This window comes from Mustela nigripes, chromosome 4, assembly GCF_022355385.1.
Source record: "Mustela nigripes isolate SB6536 chromosome 4, MUSNIG.SB6536, whole genome shotgun sequence".
Lineage (NCBI taxonomy): Eukaryota > Metazoa > Chordata > Mammalia > Carnivora > Mustelidae > Mustela > Mustela nigripes.
The window spans coordinates 183,040,659-183,052,584 of record NC_081560.1 but is presented as its reverse complement, the minus strand read 5'-3'; the positions used below and the strand labels follow the sequence as shown (position 1 = coordinate 183,052,584).

The 11,926-nt window shown below is 38.7% G+C and overlaps 1 protein-coding gene across 6 annotated transcripts in view; it reads right to left on the bottom strand.

The window, feature by feature from the left end:
* Window positions 1-3,468: 3,468 nt before the first annotated feature.
* The window catches only part of PLEKHA1 (pleckstrin homology domain containing A1), a 55,266-nt gene continuing 46,808 nt past the window's right edge, over window positions 3,469-11,926 (bottom strand). For 4 of the 6 annotated variants that reach the window (XM_059398740.1, XM_059398739.1, XM_059398741.1 and 1 more), the window contains 4 exons: window positions 11,244-11,308; window positions 10,542-10,605; window positions 8,671-8,760; window positions 3,469-5,849 (listed from right to left, as the gene is read on the bottom strand). In XM_059398740.1, the coding sequence (XP_059254723.1) occupies window positions 5,538-5,849; window positions 8,671-8,760; window positions 10,542-10,605; window positions 11,244-11,308 (531 nt within the window). In that variant the 3' untranslated portion in view covers window positions 3,469-5,537. Of the gene's footprint in view, window positions 5,850-7,150; window positions 7,222-8,670; window positions 8,761-10,541; window positions 10,606-11,243; window positions 11,309-11,926 lie in introns of all 6 variants that reach the window. The other 2 variants (XM_059398742.1, XM_059398743.1) reach the window with 2 other exon arrangements.

Below are 11,926 nucleotides of genomic sequence, written 5' to 3'. Positions count from 1 at the left end.
TGCTTTCCAGAGATCACAGGTGCTTTATGAGAAGTTTTACATCTCGCACTTGAATTTTAATTTAATTTTTAAAAAACTCATAAGGGGACGCTTGGGTGGCTCAGTCGGTTAAGTGTGGGGACTCAGTTTTGGCTCAGATCAGGGTCTTAGGGGCAGGAGATCGAGCCCCACATCCAGCTCCATGCTGGGCATGGGGACTTTGCTAATGATTCTGTCTCCCTCTGCCTCTGCCTCCACGCTCATGTACTCCCTCCCTAATAATTACAAAAAAAAAAAAAAAAAAGACTCCTGAGATGGATCTCGATGGTCTCCTTATGCCTGAATACTACCACTCTGCCTCTGTGTCCGTGTGTGTTTGCCAGCACCGGTGCGCAAGGCAAGACACCGATGAAAGCGCCATGCGCCATGCAGACCAAGTCTTCACGTCACGTTTGTTCGTATGTCTGAGCTGAACACAGCGTGAGTTCTTGCGCTCTGTACTTTGCTCAGCTCCATGCGAACACATCTGAAAACGTCGAAGGTATCGTTGTCTAGGAATGTAACTTCTGAGAACTGAGTCTAGGTAAGACAGAAAACCCAAGCATATCCCCAGAGGAAGATAGAGGAGATGGGAGACCGTCGGATGCGCCGTCCCGAAGGAGGTTCAGAGGGCGTCCTCAGGACAGCACCAGCTCTGCAGAGTGGGAATCAGACAGGCCAAACGGAGAAGAAAGGATGGATAACGCGAGTGACATCAAGCAAGACAATGAACACCGAGTATGCCAAAGCCACAAAGGAACACATACCCTGGGACCGGTGGCTCCTGTTTGGAAACAGTAAGATTCCAGAGGGAACAGATTTTCACCTTACGAAGGACCAGAGGCAGGCCCAAATGGGCTTTGATGCAGCAACTTTCTGAATCATGGAAGTTCCCCACGCTTCCCATCCACTCCTCTCCCCACCCCCACCCCCACACACCTGCTGAAGCTAGTGCGGCTGCTCCAAGGGGCAGAGTTTGGGAGGAGGGAAAGGAGACGACAAGGTTTGAGAGAATATTGACATTTTGGCACCAGTTTGGGCCCTTCAAATCCCAAATCAGCATCTGCAAATGTACTTGTCGTGTCACGTGGTTTTCACTGAGTGAGTTCCTTCTTCTCTCCCGGGACCTTGCGGAAGCCCTTCCAGCACAACGCTGGTCACCCGGTGCGTCGCGTCGCTCACTGGCCGCGCCGGCCTCTGCACGTGGGGACTCCATGCTGCCGCAGGCTTCCACACTTCTTACGGCACTTTCTCTCTCTCCACGGATTCCTTGTGGACATGATCATAGGTGTCCTGGGCATCGCCTATCATACACCAGAGACCCCAATTTACCCAAGATCTTGTACTAGAAGGTCAAAGTCTTCCCATCCACAGGTGATTAGAACCAGTCCCTACAACTATTTCCAATGCAAGAATTTGGCATCCTAAAACGATTTGATTTTATAGTCCTTATTCTGGTAATCTTATTAAATTTATACGATGTCAAATGTCAGGGCTTCAAATCTCTCAGGGAGGTTATGACCAGGATACTTAACATACTATTCTCAAGTGCTAAATTTAAATGTATATATAAAGAAATTATTATTTTCAAATTTCTATCATTTGAAATAGTATGGTTCTGGGAACTATTAAGCAGAGATGGAATGAAAATTAAACTCATTTAATAGCCTGGAGATAGGACAAAATAAACAAAGAATAGTTTTTGAGACTTCTACCAAGGCTGTTAACACCATTACAGTTGAGAACCCAAACTGTGGTATCAAAAGAATTGTGGACTTTTTTTTTCTAAGATTTTACTTATTTATTTAACAGAAAGAGAGAGAGACAGAGAGAGCACAAGCAGGGGGAGCAGCAGGCAGAGAGAAAGGAGAGGCAGGCTTCCCTCACAGATCAGGAAACCCAACTCGGGGCTCGATCCCAGGACTCCGGGATCATGACCTGAGCCAAAGGCAGATGCTCAACTGACTGAGCTACCCAGCTGCCCCCAAAAGAACTGGATCTTAAATCTAATATTACCAAGTTCATTACCAAACCTGTAAAATGGGATGCAGGTGTGGCTATAAAGGCATCATTAAGAGGTCCTTGTGATGATGCAATTATTTTGTATCTTGACTGTATTTGTGTCAATATCCTCATTATAATATTTTCAGCATATCATCACTGGGAAAGGCTGAATAAAAGATACACAAGAACTCTTACAACTACACGTGAATCTGTAATTCTCTCTGAATAGTTTAAAGAAGTTATTTGTGAATGTTGACTTAAATTTTATATTAATTTTGAAGTTATCCTATGCAAGTACATATCTTCCCTAATTTCTATGATGAGTGAAATAAAGTGAACTAGACTACAAATTACTTTAAATTTAGCAATGACATAACCAGAAGGTGGCACTGTTACCACATGACTGTACCATAGTAAGGCACTACTCACTTTAAATATCCGGAAAATAGAATACTAATTTTATCACTCAAAATTGTAAATGCTAACCCCAATTCAGTAATATTTTCAGTAAGTCTTAGCTGAGGTTTGCAAAAATATAATTTCATAAATCATTAAAAAATAAAAATATACAAATAATTAATTTGGGGTCTGTATAACATGGATAAGATTGCAAATGGAAAATACAAACCCATCAAGTGTATTTTCATCACGTCTGATGTAGACTGTCATACCCGTAGAAAGACAAGGAAAATTCTTACCAAATCTGGTATTAATTTGTTATGTCTCTGCACTTTTTAATACAAGTATTTCCTGCCTCACCTACTGTTGTTTTGATAAAGGTACGAGAACCACTTAAAAGAAAATTCCCGAAATGCAGCTAGAAGGGGAAAAAAAAAAAGGCTGAGAAAGGGATTTCTTTTTTTGTGAAAGCAACAAAGTTTAGAACTTTCTTGTTTTGGGTCTTTTTAAAAACTAAAAGAATTTAAAATACTTTTCAGGGAAAGGAAATTAAGTTGTATCAGTTAATAAAGATTACTAAGAGATGGCCTTCATCCAATTCCATCATTATTTGATGCCGCCTATATAGCAGACACGGACTCTCCGTTACCAACAGTGGGTCTGAAAAAAATAACTTCTAACATGACAACGGCCCCTCTGAGAATTAAAATGCCCTCTGCCCCCCCGCTTTGGTCATGCCATGTCCAGTCTAACCAATAACCAAGCAGAGCAAAAGCAGCCTGGACAATTCAGAGTATGCTTTGAAGCCGACATGTATCATAGTACTTTTGAGGACATGTTTTTCTTTTGCTTTAGGGAAGCAAAATAAGCAAGCCCTTTTCCCCAAAACCAGTCATCTTTCCTTGTACAGATACATCAAACTATGCCTTTCAAAGGTTACCAAATAATTAGTCTGTCCTTAAATATGTAACTTCCAGTCAATCACCTATATTTTGTACTAATTCTATTACCTGTTCACACCAGAGTGGACCCAAACAAAACGAGATGTAAGTTAGAATTTTGAGTTTATTCTCAAGTCATTACAGTGTTCAACCAGTTTGACATTATAAAGATAACAGACATAAAAGTAAACACTGGGAAGCACATGTACATTCCCATTCTGAAAGAAGACATGTTATATATACAGAAAAAAAAATGCAGCAAATATTAAGGTATTCAAAGTGATTTTTTGACAATTCAGATGTGACATATTTACAAGAAAAGTATAAGTTTTAAAATAATTAAATAATTTTCATAGAATTATAAAAGTATGGAGATAAATATTAGAGGAGACCCTGACAATCACAAGAACATTTTCCTATGCTACTTAGTACAAGGGCAGTTCTATAAAAAGTCCCAAAATAGAGCCAGTATTTTGCCACTATGAAATATATCAAATTACCAATACCAAAATATGCTAAAATGGACATGCAATGCAGAAGCTGTACCAAAGAAAAAAGCATGAGGCTCCTGAATATTGCAAACTGTCTACACAAGATTTCTTAGGTGTGTTCATGAAAAAGTAACTTTCAAAAGAGCCATTATAATGGATACATTGGCAGAAAAAGTGATAGCTACTTAAAACTTTGCATCTACCATTTTCCAATGTAGCTGCAAAAAAGGAAAAAATAGAAATACAACTTTAAAATATTAGCTTATGAATAAAAAAGTTGAGTGGTGCACTTAATGCATTTAGATTTTTAAACTGATTCCATAATTCCCCTATAACAGATGGTAACCTCTGGACCCCACCACTGTAGTAGGAAATCTCTCTCCTTTTCTCAAACCAGACATCATCTTAGGAAATGCAAAGGAGAAAAAGGGACACACATGAATTCAAAACAAAACAGCACAGTAAGATGGCAAAATATCATAAAAATAGCAGCATGTGAAATTCAAGACTAGTTTCTTAAAGCAAATGTTTAAGACTCAACTGTAAAAATGGTACTTCAAACTGGTCTATTACTCAACGCTTGAAACGAAGGGTTTTTAGAATGGTGCTGACATTTACGATACCCCCGTGATTAAACGTATACTCAAATTTGTGTTTTACATCTCTATTGCACACGTAGAAGAATAAAAGCATCCTGGCATCTTGACCATGAGAAGATATCTTATTGAGCACATTCAACTATGCTACTGAAAATTAATTTTATCCCAATGTTAAAAACTGATCATGTAGGACTTCTGAGCACATTATTCCAACAACATCCTCCAACAAGATGAGGTTAATCAGGGACAAAAGGGGAGGCTGCAATCACACAGCTAAGGGCAGAATGTCTTGACATATAAACTTGAGGTCTTTCACTGATCCAAATATAGAAATAAGAACTATTTATAAAACCTTGATATGAAAATCAGATCACCCAGAAATTTCACACCAAATCATTTTCACTGTCTCATAAAAGCAAAGACTGCTGCAAGCCCCAGGTTTTTTTCCAACTCATGTCGAAGACACAGCTGTGTGAGTTCTAGTTTCCACCTCATGCAACCTACAACCCTCACTAACAGGTCCAATGATCTCCTCTACGCAACACTGGCCACTCACCTTAATGCCCAGAGCAACAGAGATGGTTATCGTTTCCAAGCTGTCCATACTGTAGTATAAATTTTACAGCACCAAAGACATCATGATTTTAGATATCTTAGTCTGACAATATTTCATTCAATAATATTCACCAGTAAGAATATGTAAATATCAAGCATCTAATAGGAAATCTAAGTAGCATTTTAAAAACAACCAAAATAATTAATATGCATTTTTAATGTTTTAAGTTGTTAAACATTTAAACTGTCAAATTCACTAGGAAAAAATACCACACACACATTTTCATCACCCAAAAGAGAGCACACGAAGCTTCAGACAGTTGATACTGAAACAGGTTTTTTTCTTGTGTTGTGTGTTTTTTTTTAAAGAAATTACATTTAATTTGGCCACTCCCTAGATTCTTGGTTTACCAGCTTATAAAGAGTACATCAAAGAGGCAGTATAATATGTGTATTAAAAACCGTTTCGTCCTCTATCATCTTTGGCTAGAAGGGCCGAGGAGGCAGGTGAGGCTCCACGCGCTTCCGTCTCACACGTCACTGACCGGAAGGCTCGCGTCATCCAAGTCCACGGGGTCACAGTCCTTCTCCTGAGGGCCATTTCTACTTTGAGGTTTTAGCAGCGCTTGTTCAGTCACTTTGGAAGCTGGTTCTCTTGGAGAGACAGTCTGGACCTTGAAGTTCCCTGGCTTGACCTTGGCAAGAGATTCGTAAAATCCTCGCTTCTCCATGGTAAAGCTTGAGACCAAAGAGTTGCTGCGAGAGGCTGCGGAATGTGGGCTGGCGGCTGCGCTGGCAGAGCGGCAAGCGGGTTTGGATTCGGAAGCACAGCTGGGATGCTCCTGCAAAGACGGGTGGTGGTCAGATGCAGGCAAACAGTAACGACAGAGTTAGTAACTCAGTGTGAGACTTTCTTCTCTGAAAACCAAACGAAACACACACACACACACACACACACACACACACACAGAGCAGAAGCATGAGCCATGCAGCATACATGTGCAAGTTCTTTCCCAAAGCAATGCATTTTTAGAAGTGAGGTTAAAGCCATGACAGTCGACAACCATTTCCACTAAGAAACCAGTCCTGTCACCAAAGCTTTGCCACTTGAAGACTCAGGCAGCCTACCCTGGGATGCAGGGCTCCAGCTGCAACCGAACTGTGTTTAAGAAGGGGGCCTAGCGGCTCTGCCATCCTATTTAACAGCATCTTCTCAATCAAGACTAGGAATCCTCCCACATATTTTAGGAAGATAAAAAAATTAAAATGCAGAATGTAAAAAAGGAAAGGCCGTATTTCTTTAGTAAGTGGAACTCACTGTTTGCCAAACCTACGGCTTTCTCTGACAGTCTGACAAATTTAGTTTTTCATCCCTGAATTTTGCTGCAACCAGTAGCGGCGCAGGCTTTTCACTGTTCCTTTCAGGGCACTTACTTAGTTTTGAGTATGTCATACGTTCATACGGTTAAAGGTCTTAAAGGCAGCAAAGGGTACATATTTGATCATTTATTAAAACTGGAGAAATAGCTACCAGTTGTGAATCTTAATTCTGATTTGCTGCTAATCAAGGACAGCCTTCACATGACCATCCCAAATGCCCTGCCACACAGCTCCTAGCATACTGCGGTCCCATGGGATACTAGCGGCTTTGAAAACAAAGTGCTACAAATTGACAAAACACTAGAGATTCCCAGGAGCTGACTAAACTTCACCTGAGATTTAAAATGTCATGCAAAGTATAGTAATGTAGAGTTTATCCAATGTATATGCATGCACGAGTCTGCATATATTATTAGAACAAGGGTGCGGTTAAATGGTATAGTATAAAAAATTTCAAAATACATAAAATACAGAAATTGAAACTTGTGGCAATTCAGGAAACTAATTTTTAGAAGACAGCTTAATGTGACTTTTTCAATTAGTAAGGTTCCATTTTTTCATGATTTATCTTTTTCATTATTGTTTAAATATGCATATCCAAACGGATGACTGCAGTGAAGTAGTTTGCGTTAGTGTCGACAAAGTCAGTTACGGTAACTGCAAAGGGCAGTTTGGTTAACTCAACTTTCTATGATCAGTTGTAAGTAGTGAGTGAGTCCGGGCCCTCTAGTAAGAAGGCACGTTTGCGTGAGAGCCCACATACGTGCTGCATTCACCAGTTCTTGATGTATACCTCTGTATACAAGGATTCGACAGCCTTCTGGCCTGCCGCATCTGGAACACAGTGCAAAGCTAAGATTAGAGTTAACCTATACTGGGGAGAGGGAGGAAAAGAGAAAGTTCTGCTGACAGTTACAGACAGAGAGTCCACTTTGCCCCCACCACAAAAGCACAAAACACAGGTGCCCTTCTCCAATGTTTCCTCTTCCCAAAGACACTGTTTTGCAGAAAGTCCCATACCTGGCAGCCGGAAAGGTCACATAAAACACAGGCAGTTACAAAATTAATACTATGAAAGTGACTTCTAAGATATTCCAAAAAAGGATATAAGGAGAGAAATTTAAGAAGTGAGAAACTTGGACTTGTATTTACTGATCTGTAGTTATTACTACCAGGAAACTATTAAAAGACAGAATTATTACTAGAAAAATACAAACGTGCAGAACATCTGGCATTAACAACAAATCTGTAGAAGGTAATAAAGGCTTTCATGCTACATGTGAGACTACATTCTGCAGACAGAAGTGCTACATTTCAAGACACTTAATGTTCTTTTTTTCTCGGGACACCTGGGTGGCTCAGAAGGTTAAGCGTCTGCCTTCGGCTCAAGTCATGATCCCAGGGTCCTGGGATCCAGTCCCACCTTGGGCTCCTCGCTCAGCGGGGAGACTGCTTCTCCCTCTGCCTGCTGTGCCTCCTGCTTGTGTTCCCTGTCCCCATCCCAATAAATTTAAAAAAATCTTTAAAAAAATGTTTTTTCTATTCCTCAGTAGAGATGAGAGACCACTGACCAAGGTATTCTAGAGCCCAATCTTATTCCTACGATGTTCTTAAACATGATAAATTAAAAACATTTTTCCTATTTCTGAAAATGTTTAACATTTCAATTTTATTATCATATTACCACAAAGACAATTCTGATAGTGAAAAGCGGCAGGTTTTTAAATTACCCTACCAGAAAATGAAAATGAGACTATGCAATGGAAAATAGTGGCTGAGAACAGGAAATCGTATTAATTCTGGGTTCAGCGGCTCAAAGGTCTTAGGGCACTAGTAAGTTAAAATAATCCTTAACTAAAATTAGAGGGAGTGAAGAGGAAATTGAGGCTTTCAGCAAACTGTGTAATGCTACAACCTCAGGTGCTTTACAGGATTAGGCCACATCCCATACTAAGAATTTGTCAAGTTGTAACAAATCTAGACCTTGTGACAAGTAAGAACTCCTAAAACAAAGCAAGGAAATGTTCATTCTTTAGTTGCCCTGCTTGTGCATTTAAGACAATACAATGCACAGAAAGTTATGTATACATAACACTACAAGGAAGCATTAAATTAGAAATGGATTATTTTTTGCAAGTCCAATTGGTATGAAAGTCAACATGCAAATAAATCTCAATACAGAACGAAACCAGAAGGATTAGGGGGAGAGGAAGGAAAATAACTCGACAGGATGGCGGGGGGTGGGGCCTTAGGGATTATCACCCCAGAGAACAGGGAACATACAGAAGATGCTGATCGGCCAGGCCCCCGCTGGGCTACAATGGCACCAGAGACTGCTTTAATCCAACTGTGCATCTCCTCGGGACTATCAGCCTAAGGGAGAGAAAGGACTCATTCAGTCAGTTCGTCCTCAAAATCAGCTCCTATGTCTACAGATCCAGTGTGCCCCTTCTGGTAAATTACAGAGTCAACAACAAAATCATTCCAAGGCAATGCTTTCCAAAAAATTTTAGAAATCACTTTTTAAAGCCAGGTTTTGAGGGGAAGTTACTATAGAGACCAGAGTTGGACACCTGATATTTTAAGATCAGACACATCAAAAAGCGTCAACATGAGTACTTCTGGAGCGAAGATGAGAGGAAGAAGTCAAAGACAAACCTCAACTCGCTCTATCTACTGCTAGACTGTCTGTTACAAGAGTATCCATGTAATTGTGTGGTTAAAAAACATGTTGACATCATTTTGTATATTACTCTCCTAGAAGTCTTTTCTAGTACTACACTATATACTGAAACTCTGGTAGTCATATTCCAAAGTAGCATATTCCTTGATAGGACCTTGCTTCCCAATGTGAATTTAAAACTTTACTATGACTTTAAATCCAATTAAACAGAGATCCTGCCTTTTACTTGTGTCCAAAGATTTTAAGTCACAACATGTTCTTTTGAACCAATGACTGTAACAAGGACTTTTAAAAGGAAAAACTCAAATCAGGAAAGGTGAAGCACAAATCTAGAAATCAATGTGGCAAAAAAAGGGGGGTTAAAAACGTTGATACTCTGATGGCCATTCCTGATCTAGAAACTTAACCTAAAGAGAAATCAAGGCAGACTTAAGCACAAAAATGTTCACCACCACATTATTTATCATAGTAAATGTACAAAACTATGTAAATAACCAGTTAGAGGAGCAGAGAAACAGTTGAACTGCGGAACATTCACATAATAGAACATGGTGCAGCTGTAAAAAGTTTTTACAGAATTTGTAGTGATGTGGAAAAAAAGATTATTAATACATTCAACAGAATAGAACATTGTGTACTTCATAAGACCCCACTTGTTATAAAAATATACACCTTTAAGAAGGCATTAAAATAAGAATGATTTCCTGAACGTGGGATTTTGTGTGCTTTATATCCTTTTCTTCATATTTTTTATATTTTCCCAATTTCATGCAATCATCATATGTAACTTTTATAAAACAAAAACGAATGTTTTAAAAAAAAAAACTTTCAATCTAACTAGTTTGCTGTGTAAGTAAAAGGTGTATTTTAAACTTAAATACAGGATGCCTGTCTCCCACCTGTGTGCTCCACTGTCTGTTTTTATTATGGGTATTTTAGACCCGGTTTCTAACATTACCAAAAATGACACAATCAAAATTCCAAAGTATGTGCAAAAATAATCCAAACTGAAAGTCAGCATCTAAATTAAAACAGCACTTCCCTTCCCACAAATACAATTTAATTCTATTCTGCCACTCAGAACAAAGAGAGCCCTATTTGCTAAAATGACCTACCAATAATTTTACATGTAACTTTTTTTTTTTTAAGGATTTTATTTATTTATTTGACAGAGGGAGAGAGATCACAAGCAGGCAGTGAGGCAGGCAGAGACAGATAGGGAAGCAGGCTCCCCACTGAGCAGGGAGTCTGATGTGGGGCTTGATCCCAGGACCAAGATCATGACCTGAGCCAAAGGCAGAAGCTCAACCCAGTGAGCCACGCAGGTGCCCCATAACTTTTTTTTAAGTTGTGAATTACAGCTGGCATGTTTTTCTTTTCTTATTCACATAAGCTACAAGTTTATTTATATTTACTTCACCTCCAAAATTATTAATCTCTTGGTAAGAGGATCCATAATCTCCAAACTCACCTGCACATAGAAAGTTCGAGACGATGTTACAATTTCAAAGAGATTGTCCCTCATCATTATGTCACTGTCAACAAAAACAAACGTCCAATTGCACGTAAATAGCAGTTGTTGGATAGTGTTTCTTTCACTTGTTTATCTAGTACCAAATATATGTCAGTAAGAGAATAAATAGAGATAAAATACTGGTATAATTTAGCAAAACCAAATTAGCAACTTTTTCAATTTATTCTTGCATTATATTTTACAAATTTTATATAGCTATACATATATTTTTTAAGATTCCTAAGAGAAGTATAAAATTCAAAGTTTTCAATGGCGAATTAGTCAGTCTGCTCAAAGACACACTGGCACAGTTAACACATTTTTCTTACAAAGCCCTATTATGTAGCAACTTCCAAATACTAAAATAAGTAATAAATCAATCTGTCAAATACGATAGAAGTTGTTCATATTAAATTTTTTCCTTCCCATTAATATGCCTAGGGATTGTTTCTTAACTTTCAGTTTTCAAATAAAACAAAAAATATCTCAATACTTTAATCTGAAGATTTTGTAAGTTTAAGCATATCCCAACTACAAAGAAGAGTTAAAAATAACCCTAGAAATAACACAGAAAAATATCATCTGTACACATCAATCAAACTAAGGCAATATTGAGTATTGATAAGTTGTGCCAGGAACTAAGTGAGAGCTGGTGCTTACCTCTGCTTACATTCCTGGACTTTATGAACCTCTTTAAGTGGTATTACACGGAGGGGTTCTTTTTCCTGGCAAAAAAGCAAACAGATACATGAGGTATGTTCTTAAAATCCTTTTAAGAAATAGCTGTCTTACTTGGAGATCCAAGTGAAAACTGTGCTTCTTTCTTGAAGCACATCTAAGACCGAAGACCTAAGACCTAAGACCCTCCTGAACCATCTAGTATCAGAAAAGTCCAAACGCTAGCGAAAAAAAAAAACCAAACTACATACACACCGTAGTTTGAAACAAGGAAACTGGCATATAACCCTTATTCACATTATTTCTGGTCTTAATGATGGTGGAGCTTACTAAAAGCCATTAAACCATTAAACCATCAGACTTTCCCCCGATGGACTCCTATGTGCCTCGCAGGTGTAATGCTTCCTCTTCTGGAATGTTTTTTAAATACAGAAGGCACCAGAGTAGCAAATACCCAGCTTTTTTGAATTACATTTCTCATTTAAAGACTATCACTTTTATATGAATACATTATTTCAACAAGCACAACTTATTGAACATTTACGAAGTGCCAGGACATCTGCTAGTTTTTAAACACATTACCTCACTTAAACTTCCCACAACCCCACAATGCATGTACTACTATTCACCAGAGGAAACAGAGCCCCAGACATTAAGTACCTCAA